The sequence below is a fragment of the Macrobrachium rosenbergii genome, chromosome 19 (genome assembly GCF_040412425.1).
Source record: "Macrobrachium rosenbergii isolate ZJJX-2024 chromosome 19, ASM4041242v1, whole genome shotgun sequence".
In the NCBI taxonomy this organism is placed as follows: Eukaryota; Metazoa; Arthropoda; class Malacostraca; order Decapoda; family Palaemonidae; genus Macrobrachium; species Macrobrachium rosenbergii.
Window position 1 is genome coordinate 488,804 of NC_089759.1, and position 16,167 is coordinate 504,970.

At 48.2% G+C, this 16,167-nt stretch overlaps 1 protein-coding gene across 1 annotated transcript in view; it reads left to right on the top strand.

The window, feature by feature from the left end:
* The first annotated feature begins 3,937 nt into the window (after positions 1-3,937).
* LOC136848545 (RNA cytidine acetyltransferase-like) overlaps positions 3,938-16,167 on the top strand; it is a 427,260-nt gene continuing 415,030 nt past the window's right edge. Inside the window, exon 1 of the mRNA XM_067120821.1 lies at positions 3,938-4,163. Coding sequence (XP_066976922.1) covers positions 4,047-4,163 — 117 coding nt within the window. The 5' untranslated portion in view covers positions 3,938-4,046. The remainder of the gene's footprint in view (positions 4,164-16,167) is intronic.

The window sequence follows — 16,167 nt, forward strand, 5'->3', positions numbered from 1 at the left end:
GGAGGCTGTGGAGCAGATGGCGGGCATCCCCAGTCCTTTGGCGAGCTGGCGGGAGTGGCAGGTTCCTATGTCCAGTAGTCGTTCCCTTCCGACGTCGACGAGAAGTCTGTAGTGTCCTAGGAAATCTGCATCCAGCAGCAGGAACTTAACATCCGCGATGATGAAGGGTCAGTGGTATCTGCGGCCCAGGATGGAGATGATCTGTGTCGTTGTGCCGTATATGTGGATGGTGTCTCGGTGTCCCGTTTGGTGTGATATGGGGAATTTTGTTGAGTCAGGTTTCTTCTTAAGATCTTCCTTCGTCGGCGGGAAGACAGATTGTATTGCCTGCGTGTCTACCAGCAGGTGGTGCTTGGAGATTTCATCTTTGATGAAAAAACCTGCTGGTTGGGGGGAGATCAGTCGTGTCCACTGCTGTTACTTGTGGCTGCTGACGTTTTTTATTGGAAAGGAACAGGGGTGTTTGCAGTACTTTGCTTTGGCGCCAAATTTGTAAGAGACCATCGCACCGACGCCGTCTCTTCCAAACACACGTGTGTGTTCGTGTGTTCGTCATCCATCGGAGGGGACAAGACAGAACAAGAGCATCCCAGTTTCTCTCACTCGCAGAACGCAACTTCTACCATACAATATTTCTGTCTGTTTCTCCCTAACCATTGTTGTCTTGATTTATGTACAATCACCACTACTTGCATTGCCATGCCAGCATTCTAATCATGTACTCATAATGTTCCACTGAGTCTTCTGTATCAAACTGAATGTATGTTTCTGCTTGTGAAGACTCCAAACGCCTCGCCATTTCACATATATTATGCTACTGCATTGTATTCATTAATCTGTCTCGAATCTCATGCAATTGACCACATGTAGAATTTCCTGTGCCTTTCCATTGATATATGTTTTATCACTGTACGTTTATTGTCTCTCTCACAATCGCCCTCTGTTTGTCTGCCGACAAACACAGGTGCCCGAATCATTACCTCTCTTTTCTCCCTGTCTGTGTGTAGATGCTACTTTACCGCCCGCACTGGCCAATAACATCTTCAAAGGTTTTGTACATTCAGTTATGGGCTGCTCTAGGAGCAAGAGCCCGTGCTGGCACAAGGCCAGCTAAATCTAAAACAACAATGTACATTCATTCAGTAATGAACCACCAATAAACCAGTCAACACCCAGCCAGTATGTCACTCAATCCTGTTCGTCGTCGTTGTTGCTCTCCATCAGGCTGCAGGCTTCCAGGGCGGCGGCTGCAAGTGTGGCGGCGTGTTCCGAGACCTTGGTGGCCTCGTGTACCTTCTGGGCGACGTCTATTAATGTCCCAGTGTCGAGGGCGTCGGCGTCCCTTATCTGGCTCCTCACTTCCTGCGGGAGGCGTCGAAAGAAGATCGCCCATGCCAGGTCGATTTTCCTTATCCTCCCGTTCTCGTCTCGGCCTGGTAATGTTATGAGCCCCTGCAGTTCGTCCCAGGCCTCTCTGGGTATTGCTTCTCCGAGGGGCTGGGCTGCCAGGTCGAGTGCGCGCTGTGCGCTTTCCGTCACGGCATTGAGTAGGTCTTGATTAGTTTATCTTTTAATGCTGCTCCTGTTGAACACCTCTACCGGGAGCACCGCCATGGTGATGTCGGATTTGCTTGCATTGTCTGTTATGCGCTCCCTGCAGAAGTGTGCTTCTGTGTGCAGGAACCATGATGCCATGTTCTCGCGCGAAAACTGAGGGAGTTTGAGTCTGACCGCATCTGCTTTTGTCGGCGAGAGAGGCGTACAGACGATGCTCATGCATTTGCATTGAATTTCATCTTCTGCCATCTTTACTGCTCACGCACCAAAACGCGGGATAATGAGCCGTGTTGAGTCCGTTAATGGTGCTGATTGTAGTGCCAAAACGTTCCCTTTGTTGGGTACGCTGTACTTAGTCCATTAATGGCACGGTTTCCGCCAGGGAGGGAGCTATCAGAGGCCTAAACTTGACACCGTGTCTAGTCCGTTAAAGGCTCTCTGGACGATAGACTGTGGCTGTAGTTAGTCCGTTAATGGCTGGGCCAAAACCGCGCTACCTGCTGCTTCCTGGGATCACCAGTGTGAGGTTCAAGAAAGGTCAGAAGTGAGACTGCTTCTTTATTGTTGTTGTTGTTTCAGATTTAGCTGGCCTTGTGCCAGCACAGGCTCTTGCTCCTAGAGCAGCCCGTAACTCTTTATTGTGTTGTTGTTGTTTCAGATTTAGCCAGACTTGTGCTAGCAAGGGCTCTTGCTCTGAGAGCAGCCCGTAAACTCTTTACTGTTCACGACAGGCACTTATAATGCAGAAAGCGGACGGAAAGGTAGCGGGCGACTTATGATCTTAGACTGCGCGTCCATTACAGAATTGTGTTTGTTGAAAGACATAAAACGACATATACAGAGCATTACAGAACATGTACAAGGCAGATATATATATTGGCGAATAGGCCGTAGAATGCTACATATAATGAGACACAAAGAATCTGAAACAATAACAAGCGACAAATATGACATGATTAATGTACAAAAGTAGAGCGAAACACAAGGAACGGAGAGGCGGTTTGACGCCCTTACAAGGTTATGATGAAATATGAAATATATGCAGAGATAAAACATGCAGTAGCAAAGGTATATTGTATATAAATGGCACAACAATTTTGTTTATTAACAATATAGAGCAAGAAGAACTAAATGTAGCCAATGGCACAAGACATGGGTGCAATCAGTCAACCATATTTTCCCTATTAGTAACTTACCTGATGGTCGAAAAACTGGAAAGTACAACGGAAGAATTTAGGAATGAAATTCTAAGAAATGTGACACTATTCCATGCAGATAATGGACAGATCCTTGGTCATTCATTGGAATAAATAATAAAAGCCATAAGAATTCTTATGAAAGCAGCAATAACAGCAATACATTGATGCTTCACGACTGTTACAGTACAGACGACGCAGAAAACATGCAGTCCATTGAAGGAATAAAAATAGTGAAGCAGGTATCTAGTTATGACAGTCAACAGCATAACCAGCTGCTTCAGAGGACAAATAAAAAGATCCCAAATAAAGCAAAACAGATGGAAAACGTGGCTAATGTAGTCATGAATAAAATTTGCAGTATGGTGATGATAGGGAAGTTGTACTGAAAAGCATTAGCAATGCCATCTTTCAAGTATGCCACGGAAGTAAGAAATTGAGTTAAAAAAATGAACTGCAAAAAAGTAAATAATTAAGTGTACAGGACAATACTGAAAGCACCAAGGGACAGAGTTACTTGTGCATTAAGATCTAGAATGGGCCTCTTCCTGCCACTCTGGTGGTATGAAGAATAATCTGTCCTATCCAAAGCATACACTTGAGAGTAGTGGAAATAGGCTCCTAAATGAGACGCCCATAGACCCATATGAAAAAAAGAAAACACCTTAGATTCTGAAAATTAAAGAGTATCTGAAAGAACTAAACTTAGTCAAAATTAAATTTATTAAAGGAAGACAGCTAAAAGAAATGACAGACGATTAGGACAAAACCTCATGGCTAAGAGAAATAAATGACTAAACAATAAAAAAATCCATAGAAAATTTCAGGAAAATATGAGAGAAGAAACTTGGTATGATAACACTGAAAAAGATTATGCTGATTAGATTAGGCACGCTAGAACAAAATCACAGGAAAGATTAGAAGGGGAAAGCTACTAAATGTTTAAGTTTTGAAGAAATTACTGAAAACTTGGAACACTAGGATCGATATAGATTCGCGCAGCACCATATCAAGAAGAAAAAAAGGTATGAGGAGCTAAGAGCTTCAAATTCGCAGATATGACGAAAAAATAAAATGAGAATAGGTAGGAATTTATCAAAAGTATTTCGTATAAGAAACAATGCACTTCAACAAGCCCAAGGAAAGGAGAAATGATCAAGGGAGCAGTTTCAAAGAAAACTCCCAAAACTACTACTACTACTACTACGGTGCTCATGCTTGATAATTTGGAATCGTTCATTTGTAGGGTGTCATTTGTGACTCGTTGCATGTAACGTATAAGTACAGAAAAGCATGAATGAGTCGAGGAACATTAAGGCCGATTCTCGGCTTAAAACTCTAATAGAAAATGGTTGTAAGATGGGTCATAGAAGCTTGTTAGTGATTTTGGGATCTGAAACTGCCGAACAGGTAAGTTTACCAGCCTAGTGTAGCAATAGACGGCCATCGTTTATGAATGGTTGCGCAAACGAAAACAAACCTGACCTTTCTTAGGATGCCATGGCCTGATTTAACCAGACATTACCTTCCCAACCTCACTTTGGGCGCCATGCCCTGACCTTTCCCCGGGCGCTGGGTGCCCGTTGATTCATTCTCTCTGGACCCACCAAGGTACACTAAACATCCGAAACAGTGGATTAAGTCTCTGAGCAGTAGTGTTGAGACCTAATCCCGTTTTGTTCCGACACGATATACAAACCGACGGTCCTTTACATTAGGAATTACTTACGGCGGAGCTCGACATGGCCATTAAACTCTTGAACAAGGTGGTTAGGCAGTAACTACCGCCAGGTAGGCGGGAATACCCGCCTGCCCGGATGTAAATATTCCAGTTTGCTTTCGGCCGTCGTAGCGCACGGACGTTGTTCTTCGTCGCTCTCTGTCTGACTGCTCTTTTTTCATCAATTTGGTGGGAAATCTTACTTTTTTTGTTTATCTTGAATCATGGACAAACCAACTAAGCTTTCCTATCCCCAGCGTGTATGTCTTGCAGGGGGCATGTGTGTTTGTGCGACGCTCCCTGTAGTGAGTGTTGCTCTTGGTCCCCCGAGCAATGGAGGAAGTTCGAGGGGAGGAGATGTTACCGTCGTAAGCCTACCAAGGAGTCGTCCGAGGGAAACACGCCCCCGACGACTCCATTGGTGGCGAGTGTGTCGGGTTCGTTTCTCCCTCCCAGCGAGCTTCCCCTTCTTGCTCCCTCTCCCTCGGGTGAGGACTCCCCCTCCCCTTCCTCTTTCGTTTCATCGCTTGTGGAAGGGCGCGGGGGAGAGTTGGACCGGGACATCCTCTCGGAGGTCTATTCCTGTTCCGGTGGGGAGTTTTTTTCTCCAGAGCGGGTAGAGGCTTCCCGAACTACCTGACTTTTGCTTCAGGTCTCGGGCTGGATAGCCAGGCTATGGACTCGGCTTCAACCTGGTTACACCTGTGCCTACCTGGCACGTCACTGGAGTGACTGGCACCTCATCTCTACACCACTCCAGTGACCACTCACTCGGCAACGACAGCCACTACAATATCCGTCACCATGTCCAGGTTCGCGAAGCTCCTGGTATCGGTAGCTTCACACCTGGATACCCAGGTCTCGGCTTCCCCTGCTGTGCAACACGTGGTACCTCTGCCTCCTGGCTTCCTGGCCCCGTGCACGCGAGCAGGCCCTGCCTACATGCTGACGTCATCCTTCCCGTACGTGACTGTCGCTGCCCCCGTTGTTGACCGTGGCTCGTCTATGACTGCAGTTCCTCGCTTCACGATCCAGCCCGGCCCTTCGTCTGTTCCTCTCCCCATTCCATCGACTATGGCGCGGCCTGGCATGACTACCCACGTGGGAGGGGCGGTGGCTGCATTCCCGGCCCCGCCCACTTTTGTCCCTGGCCGACACGCGGTTGCTCCCACCCAGGTAAGTGCTGGCCCGAGCTCCACGGTCTCTTCCTGGGATGTGCCTTCTGCTGCAGCCCCTCCTGCCGTTCCTGAGTCTTCGACTGCGCCCGCCTGGTTTGGGGATGTAACAGCGATCCTGAGGCAGATGGTGAAGAAGAAGAGGTCTAGGAAGGTGTCGTCATCTTAGTCTTTGTCTTCACCATCGTCATCGTCTTCGTCTGCTGCCTCTTCTGCTTCTCCTTCCGGGGCTTCACAGCCGAAGAAGAAGAAGCCTGCCTCTCCCCCCCTAAGAAGCCTCACACTGAGGCTTCTAAGGGTCTGCCTCCTTCCACAGGGAAGGCAGTGGGATCTTTCGTCGGCTCTTCCCGATCCTCGGATCAGGGAACCGCTGCAACCCCCCCCCCTTCTGTGCCTAAGAAACCTCCTGCTTAGAAGGCCAGCGAGTCTGCATCGGACACTCATTCGTGAGTTGCTCTGAGTACCCGGGTCTCCAAGGAGACCCAGGTACCCCAGTCTGATACGGGAAAAACTTCTCGCCGTACAGACCAGGGCGTGGGGTGAGAGAAAGAGCCCGGGCATGCAGGTGCTGCAGCTCTTCCTGCTGGCACTCCTGTGAGTGCCAAGTCAGGTTCTTGGGATAGCGCTTCGGCCCCTTGTGGCCGAACACCAGGAGAGGTGGAGAAGAGGTCCCCTGCTCAGTCTTCCCGAGAGGCTATGGCCTCAAAGAAGACTGGGGCGCATCCAGAGGACAGCACAAGCTCACGCCAGCCAGCCGCGCGCTCGACTCCTCCCAGTCCCCGGCCACGTCCGTGCGGCCAGCCTGGCTCAGGAGAGGCGAGCTCGCGGCTTGGCTCTCGCGAGCCACTCCGCTCTCCTTGGGAGATTGCTTCTTCTAGGCTAAAGCAGTCTCCTCGACCCGGGCTGCCGTCACCACTGCGGGTTGGTGACCGCTCACGGCCCGCTGCCTCTGTTGGTTCTGCCAGCAAAGCCTGTGGGAGCGCCTGATCCTCCTCGCCTGCCCCCTCCGCCCCTTTGGCTTCATCCAGGGGGCGCGAGTCGGACAGGAAGAACTCCGGCGAGTTTTCTCCCCAGAGTTCTACCTCATGGGTGTATGAACCTGGCTCGGTCCTTGGCTCGACCAGGTCTTATACCCGTGTGGTCCAGGAAGGATCACGGGGGTCTGCCGAGGTTCTCCCTCCTGCAGGGAGAGTAGATCGGGAGAAACGCACCCTGGAAGGACTCGAGGGTCCTCTGCCCCAGGATGCGGACACTCCTGAAATACAGAGGACTTTTGCAGAGGTTATTGCGCTGATTCGTCAGCACAATGACCTCGGGGAAGGGACCACGGCTTCTGTGGATCGTCCGTCGCGCCTCGAATCCTTTTGGGGACCTGAGAAGGAACCCAAGGCTTCGGTGGGGCTACCGTGGTCCACACTTGCCGAGGGGGTCCTCAACCAAGTGAACAGTCTTGTGTCTGGGCAAGACAGCTCACTTCGTTCGAGCCGCTCGGACAGGCGTCTTCCCCCCCCCCCCCCTCTGCCTCGCCAGAAGCGCTTCTATACTCCAGCTGGAGGGGCGTTGCTGACCAAGCAGGTTGACCCGGACCTGACTCGTCTGGATCCGGGCCTGACGTTGCAACAACTTACTGGTGAGAGTATCTCCCTCTCCCAGCAAGAAGCTGCAACCCTGGAAGCCACCTCCATGGCAGCCTTCCAAGCAGTCTCCTGGCTTGATCTGTGGTCCTTCACAGTATCGAGGGTAGCTTCTTCCTCGGGTGCTATTGCACCTAGGGAGGACTCCGCCTTTGGGAGACTGTGCCAGTCTGGGGGTAGGGCTATTTCCTACCTCGCCCACCAGACTGCGAACGTGTGGGCAAACCTGGTTCTGAAACGAAGAGATGCCGTTCTCTCTCGCTTCTCCAGGTCTGTAGGTCCCGAATCAGCAATCGCCCTCAGGAATGGACCGTTGCTGGGTTCCTCCTCCCTCTTCCCTAGAGAGCTGGTGGACGCCGCGTGGGACAAACGCCAGGCCGATGACAGCGACTGGCTTGTCCACCAGGCAGTGGCCAAGACTTCCAGGTCTTCTCATCCCACTGCGGCCAGGTTTTCGGGCCAGGCTGGCACTCCTCGACCCCTAAGAAGTCCCAGTCTTCGAAGGGGACCCAAGGAAACACCCAGCCTTCTTCTTCCTCGAGAAGGGGGGTCCCTCCCGCCCTTTTCAGCCCACCTTCCAAGCCGGTAAAGGGGGCAAAGGGAAGAAGAAGAAGGGGAAACTCTAGGGGTGGCTTTCCCCCCCAAAAGCTGCCGAAGGTGGGGGGTTGCCTGTTGAGCCATTGGGCAACATGGCAGCGACACGGAGCTGAGACCTGGATAGTGGATGTCCTTCGGGAGGGATATCTGGGATATCTACTACCCTTCGAGTCTCGGCCTCCCCTCACCTGCTCTCCAGTCCATCTCCAAACCTACGTTCCAGGATCATCGAAGGACACCGCACTACAGCAAGAAGTGCAAGCCATGCTGAGCAAGGGTGCTGTAGAAGTCGTGTCAGACCAGTCCCCAGGCTTTTACAGCCGTGTCTTTCTCGTGGAGAAAACCTCAGGGCGATGGAGACCGGTCATAGACCTCTCTCCCCTGAACTGTTTTGTTCGCCAGACTCGGTTCACGATGGAAACAGTGCAGTCCGTGCTGGCCTCTATCAGGGAGAACGACTTCTTACTTACGGTGGACCTGAAGGATGCATATTTTCAAATATCCATTCATCCGTCTTACTTACGGTGGACCTGAAGGATGCATATTTTCAAATATCCATTCATCCGTCCTCTCGCAAGTACCTCCGCTTTGTCCTCGGGGAGACGGTCTTCCAGTTTAGGGCACTTTGTTTCGGGCTCTCGACCGCTCCCCAAGTGTTCACGAGAGTCTTGTCTCTCGTGTCAGCTTGGGCCCACTCGCACGGGATATGTCTACTGAGGTATCTCGACGACTGGCTAGTCCTGGTGGGCTCTTCGGGGGCTGCTTCGGGCGCTTGTTCGCGAGCCGCTCCGAGTGCTCGAGATTCTGTGGAATAATTAGTATCCTGATCTGGTCTGGAGAGATTTTTCTCGGCCCAGTTTGGGAGCAGTGCGAGAGAAAGGGCCGAGGCACCCAGGTATCTCGGCTCCTCTTCCTGCCAGCACCGCAAGTGCTCCCCGAGTGTGTGCCAGTGCTCGGTCGGGTTCCCAGCCTGGTGTCTCAATCCTGTCGGTTCAAACATCAGAAGAAGCAGGGGAGAGATTCCCTTCGGGAGTCCTGCGGGACTTCTAAGGGACTGACTCTCTTCCAGGAGACAAGTTTCTCTCGTTGGCTCTTCCTGCCCTCGGGCGGGAACCGATTCGCATTCTCCTGTGGGATCTTGCGTTTCGGGGGCCGCGAGAGCGTGGCCTCTGGAGGCCACGCCTTCGTTGCCAGTCTTGGAAGTCTGCATCTAAGACTAGTTCTGTGCTTGGCTCTTTCGATCTATTAGGAAACAAAGCAGCCACTCCCAATTTTCGGAAGTCTCGTTGGTAGCTCGAATTCTATGAATCACGAGCGCTCTCCTTATGAGAGGCACAGGACGAGAGGAAGTGCCAAGACACCCAGGTGTCTGGTTGCCGGGACACCCAGGTGTCTGGGTGCCAAGACGCCAGGTGTCTTGATCTGCCCACCAGCTGCTTCGGTTTCTCAGCCGGGCTTCATTTTTGTGTCTTGAACTTAAGGGTTTGAGCATGCAAGATAGCAGACACAGAATTCCCCTTTGAACCTTCTCGAGGGTCTCGGCCTCGAAGGAGTTTAGAGTTCGGGAAACTAGCAATTGTTCACAGCAGACGAGTCCGGCCTGCCCAGTTACGATTGTGTTCGCGCGATTGGCTCGGCTCGGCCCCCGGTCACGCTTACGAGACTGGCTCGGCTTGCCAGACTGGCTCAGCTCGGCTCGCCTGCCTCCCAGTCCGCCGTATACCAACCAGCTGGATTGCGTTCGCGTGATCAGCTCAGCTCGGCCCTACTCTTTTTTTTTCCGATTCGGGTTCTCGACTATGTTCGAGTGAACTTTTTGCTCTTCCCAGGAAAGCGCTTTGCCACAGCACAAGTGCTCTTCTTCCCCCATGTGGCAGTAATCTCCTTCGGTTGATTATCGCTCACGGTCTGCCTCTCCTGCTTATCTTACTGGCAGGACAGGTAGGGATACTCTTTTCTCCTGACCTGTTCTCTTCTCCTCTCAGTTGTTCCAAGAGGTGCGAGACAGACAGAGAGAGCTCCAACGAAATTTTCGTCGGAGTTTGGCTGCCTGGCGTGCTATGGGTATCGGTCCCTTATTCTCTCGTATTATAACCAGGTAGCCGAGGAGGGTTTCATGGGATCTGTCAAGGTCTCCCTCCCAGGGGAGAGGTACTGGAGTTTCACGCATCGGAAACAGCAAGGGTCTTCCTCTTCAAGTTGTGATCGCCCCTGTGTTTTCGGAGAACTTCGCGCTGACGAATCGGCACGAGGATCCCCGGGACAGGACCGTGGCTCCCCCAATGAATAAACGTCATCACTCGCAACCCTTGCAGTTCCCGAGGGGCCGAGAGTGTCAGGGACCACCGCGGTCCTGGCTTCCGAGAGCGTTCTCGACCTGATGAATTCTTTTCTTCGAAGGAGTTAATTCAGGTTGAGACACCAAGCTTCCACCCTTGCCTCGACAGAATATGAATTCTTCTTGCCTCGGAGGGTCTTGCCGACTGCAGTTTTTTTGGCAATTCTGGTGCTAAAAAGAAGGACTTTGTCCCAATTCGGATCTCCGGTTTCGTAAGTCCCCAGTTGGCTCGACCCTTAGGAACAAACCTTTACTTGGTTCTGCCTTTCTCTCTCTTTCAGAGATTTGCCAGATACCCCGGTAATCAAGGTTCCCACCAGGGCACTGACTTGTCCTTTGGACAATGGCCAAGAACTTTTGGTCTTAGTCATCTCAACTCGACCTGGAGTTCAAGCCAGCCCCCCACAACTCCTTAGCTAAGAAGTCCTAGGCTTCAGAAGAAGAGTGCAACTGCTGATGATTGGACGAAATGATACTTATCGAGTCTCTGGAACTGGCAGCGACATTGCTGAGACCTGGGAATGGATTCCTTCAGGAGAAGTATCTATTTCCCTTAGGTCTGGGCAATTCTTTCCATCGAACTTCCATCCCGCCACCTCTCCTGTGCTCTCGATTCGGGAAATGCCAGCCGGCTAGAGCTAATTGGCTCGGTACCCTGTCATCTTGCAGAAGCTTCCCCATGGTGGAGTATGGAAGTCTGCTTCCTTTCCTCCGTTCTTTCCTCTTCGATGTATGAGGAAAGAGTTAGGCTAATGCTTGATTGAAGGAACCTTCAAATATGCTTGCATATTCCCCTCACATCTTGTGTATTTACGGATTCACAGATTGAGGAATAGGCGCACACTGGTAAGAACTTGTCTTGAATTTGTGTGACCGAGACGATTAGTACCTTCTCATCACCGTCCTGGGCTGAGGGCAGCCTTTTGGCCGTCCAAGAATTCAGGATGGGTTTTGCGGCACTCACTGGTTTCGTTAAACAACCAAACCACGGTAGTGGCATTTGTCGACAAACAAGAGGCAATCGTTTTTTCCTCCTGTTTCATTTCGACATTTGCAGGTACTCGAGTGTTGTTCTATTGCACACTCGGCAGCTGAATTAACCAGATGCATTCCTGGTGGGGATGTATTGGTAGGCAAGCCTGGCCTCGGGTTTGAGTGATCGGGACGGAACATGCTGCTCACTCTTCCTTCATGAAGATTCATGCAGAGACTGCTCGACTGAGAAATCCCTACTGTCCTTCTGTTGCCTCCCTGCACACAAGTCGGTAGTTTTTTCTCGCTTCTTCATACCAGACCAGGGGCCGCTCTGTTGAGGCATGCTGTCTTTTGGTGAAAACTCGATATCGACATTTTTTCCCTCCATATTTGTCCATTTCGCTAGGGTTTCACAAACATTGCTCACCCCGAGTTACAGACAAATACTTGAAGACTTCGCCTTCATCCGACCTGATTACTGAGGCATCGAGAAGAATTCCGCTTGACCCAACCTCCTGTAGCAGCTACACAAGAAGCGATTCTTGAGGCAGTACATCCCTGTGTGTTCAGGACTGGGAGACTTTCCAGCTTTCCTTGCAAGCACAGATTTTTTCGCCGAGCAGCAACGGATATAGCTGGATATCCCTTGAAGTCCTCTGCAACACTGTCCCAGGGACTGGATCTGTCTTCGCTGATGGTGTCGTTGTTGGAACTTCTTCTCAGGTCAGAGTCGCTCTTCAAGTCTGGACTTCCTCGTCTTCTCTGCCGAGGGCTGCTTCTCTCCCTTTCGTTTGTGAAGAACGTAGGCCCTTGCGACCTAGTCTTCTATCTGAAGTAGCCTTCGTCTCCTCAGTTGAGAGTTAGCTACGGACGAGAAGCTTCTTCAGTCATGCTCTCCTAGGGAACTGTTTCCTGGGTGGCATGCGACTCTCATTTATGGTTCCTGTCCGTGCTCTGCACATGCCTTTACGAGAATCGTTGGATAGAGATGCGCTGTCTTAGGACTATCTCTCATCTTGCTCCGGCCTTGGCGTAGAAGATGGAAGAACAGGGTTCCGAGTCCTTCTTGTTCCCCTTAGACTTTGTGTCGATGATCCAGACCATTTGTTACTTTGTCCTATTAGGGAGCTGTGGTACTTTCCAAAAAGGCTCGACATTTATAACCTGGATGTCGTCAACGTTTTTGCTAGTACTCTCCCAAGGAAGAAGTGTCTAAGGACACAGCTTTCTCCAGGCTTCGTGTAGCGATCAAAGGAGGTACTTGGCAGCTGGCAATGATGATACCGGTACTTTCCACCTGAGAGCTCACGATGTCAATGGCTTGGTCCATCCCTCGCATTCCGGAAGTTTCTGTCAGTTTGGAAGCAAGAAGTGGTCTCACAGAGCACACTCTTGTCTTCTTCCTTCGGTCTTGCCCACAGGCCCTTGGAACCCTTTTTCCTTGGCTCTGTGGTGGCTTCTCAACAAGTTGTGTTGTCTTACCTAGCTCCTTCAAGAGGACGAGTAGCATCTCACCTAAGGTGTTGGTTCTGGAAGTGAGAAGGATACCGAGAGTGACTGGCCTCTCTTCCTCCTTCCCCGTCCTCCTACTTCCCTTCCTTAGGGATGAGAATAGGACTCGAACCAGTAGTTGTTGGAACTGGCACTGATGCGGTAAGACTATACATCGAGCACCCGTTCTATTTTTCTTCTAGAATCATAGAAGCAATACCGCTCCTTCCTCTAGCAAGGGGAGGAAGGAGAGACTGGCAATAAGGGAACCCTATCTCAGCTTTTCCTTACTGCCTCCGACTCTACATCCTTCCACCCTTTTTCGTAGTAGTTATGTTTCGTCACTCATGCGAAAAGGTCCAATATCTGACATTTGATCTTGCAGTTCCTACACTCCGATCAGTATGTCAGAGGCACGGTACTCCTCCTTGCTCTTTCGACCAGGAGGAGTAGCTCAGGTGTGCAGAACGCCAGTCAGTTCAGGAGACTCACTCAGATTCCTCCCTCCAACCAGTGAGTCTTTCTAGTGTAAAGGACCGACGCTGTGTCTATCATGTCGGAACAAATCACAATTTTTAAAAGTAAATTGTATTTTTCCCAACTATACAAACCCGAGTTCCTTTACATTACATTTCATGCCCACCTCATGCCACCCCTCAATCTGATATCTGGCCCGAAAGGCAAATTGGAATGTTTACATCCAGGCAGGTGGTTCTCCTGCCTCCCGGGCGGTAGTTAACTGCCTAACCACCTTGTCTGAAAGTTCAACGGCTGTTTCCAGCTTACGCTGAAAGTAATTCCTAATGTAAAGTACCTCAGGTTTGTATAGTTAGGAAAAATACAATTTACTTTTAAAAATTGTGATTGTGATTTTTCTTAATTACACAAAGCTGAGGTCCTTTATATTACATTTGTTCTGACACGATATACAAACCGTCGGCCCTTTACATTAGGATTGTTCCGACACGATATGCAAACCCTCAGTCCTTTACATTAGGAATTACTTTCAGCATAGGCTGGAAACGGCCGTTAAACTCTTGAGCAAGGTGGTTAGGCAGTAACTACCGCCAGGTGGGCGGGAATAACCGCCTGCCCAGATGTAAACATTCCAGTTTGCTTTTGGCCGTCATGCATTGCAGACGTGGTTTCGGATCTCCTTGCCTGACTGTTAAGTTCTTATTATCCAGGTGGAATCGTAACCCTTAAACGCCGACTGGACGTATCGTACGTCGACTAAAATTGTCTGTTGGGTGCCGAGTGGACGTATCGTACGTCGACTACAAAAAATTTCAACCTTCGGTCAACTTTGACTCGACCAAAATGGTCGAAAAATGCAATTGTAAGCTAAAACTCTTACATTCTAGTAATATTCAATCATTTACCTTCATTTTGCAACAAATTGGAAGTCTCTAGCATAATATTTCGATTTATGGTGAATTTTTGAAAAAAAACTTTTTCCTTACGTCCGCGCTGTAACTCGGCCGAAATCTTCAGAAATTCTTTCGTCATTTTGTCGTAATGTTTGCACCGGTTTATATTAGTCGTTACATAAAGTTTTATATATGGAAATGTGTGCAATTTCATGTAGAATACAATAGAAAATAACTCATGGTTGTAGCTTCTATCAGTTTTGAAATATTTCCATTTAAATCATAATAAGTGCCAAAATTTCAACCTTCAGTCAACTTTAACTCTACCAAAATGGTCGAAAAATGCAATTGTAAGCTAAAACTCTTACATTCTAGTAATATTCAGACATGTACCTTCATTTCGCGACAAATTGGAAGTCTCTAGCACAATATTTCGATTTATGGTGAATTTTTGAAAAAACTTTTCCATTACGTCCGCGCATGGTAACTCTGCCGAACATCTCAGAAATTCTTTGTTCACTTTGTCGTAATGTTTGCACCGGTTTATATTAGTCATTACATTAAGTTTTATATATGGAAATGTGCACAATTTCATGTAGAATACAACAGAAAATAACTCATGGTTTAGCTTTTATCAGTTTTGAAATATTTCCATATAAATCATGATAAGTGCCAAAATTTCAACCTTCAGTTAACTTTAACTCGACCAAAATGGTCGAAAAACGCAATGGTAAGCTAAAACTCTTACATTCTAGTAATATTCAATCATGAACCTTCATTTTGCAACAAACTGGAAGTCTCTAGCACAATATTTCGATTTATGGTGAATTTTTGAAAAAAAACTTTTTCCAGTTACGTCCGCATGTAACTCTGCCGAACATCTCGAAATTCTTTCGTCACTTTGTCGTAATGTTTGCACCATTTTATATTAGTCGTTACATAAAGTTTTATATATGGAAATGTGCGCAATTTCATGTAGAATACAACAGAAAATAACTCATGGTTGTAGCTTTTATCAGTTTTGAAATATTTACATATAAATCATGGTAAGTGCCAAAATTTCAACCTTAGGTCAACTTTAACTCGACCGAAATGATAGAAAAACGCAATTGTAAGCTAAAACTCTTACATTCTAGTAATATTCAATCATGTACCTTCATTTTGCAACAAACTGGAAGTCTCTAGCACAATATTTCGATTTATGGTGAATTTTTGAATAAAACTTTTTCCTTACGTCTGCGCGGTAACTCTGCCGAACATCTCAGAAATTCTTTCGTCACTTTGTCGTAATGTTTGCACCGTTTTATTTTAGTCGTTACATAAAGTTTTATATATGGAAATGTGCGCAATTTCATGTAGAATACAACAAAAATAACTCATGGTTGTAGCTTTTATCAGTTTTGAAATATTTTCATATAAATCACGATAAATAGAAAAAATTCTACTTTCTGTCAACTTTAACTCGACCGAAATGGTCTAAAACTGCAATTGTAAGCTAAAACACTGACAGTCTAGTAATATTCAATCAATTACCTTCATTTTGCAACAAACGGGAAGTCTCTAGCACAATATTTCGATTTATGGTGAATTTTTGAAAAAAAAAATTTTTTACGTCCACATGCATTAATTCATGCATCATTTTGTGATAATATTTTCTCTGTGTTGCTTTAATCGTTTTACAATTTGTTATATACCAAAATCATTGCAATTTAGTGTACAGTACAAAGAAAAAAAAACTCGTTAGCTTTAACCATGCTCACAGCGCGATTTGTATACAATTATATATGAAATTTTTTTTTGCGCTGTCATATATTTCAATTTGTTTCGACACAATATACAAACCCTCGGTCCTTTACATTAGGAGATACTTTCAGGCGTAGGCTGGAAAACGGCCGTTGAACTTCAACAAGGTGGTTAGGCAGTTACTGTCTGGGAGGCGGGAGCACCGCCTGCCCGGATGTAAACATTCCAATTTGCTTTCGGCCGTCGTAGCGCACGGACGTTGTTCTTCGCTCTCTGCCTGACTGCATCTTTTCTTTTCATCATTCTTGGTGGGAATTTTCCTGTTTTTTTGTTGTTATGGATAAATCATCTAAATCCTCCCATCCCCAGCG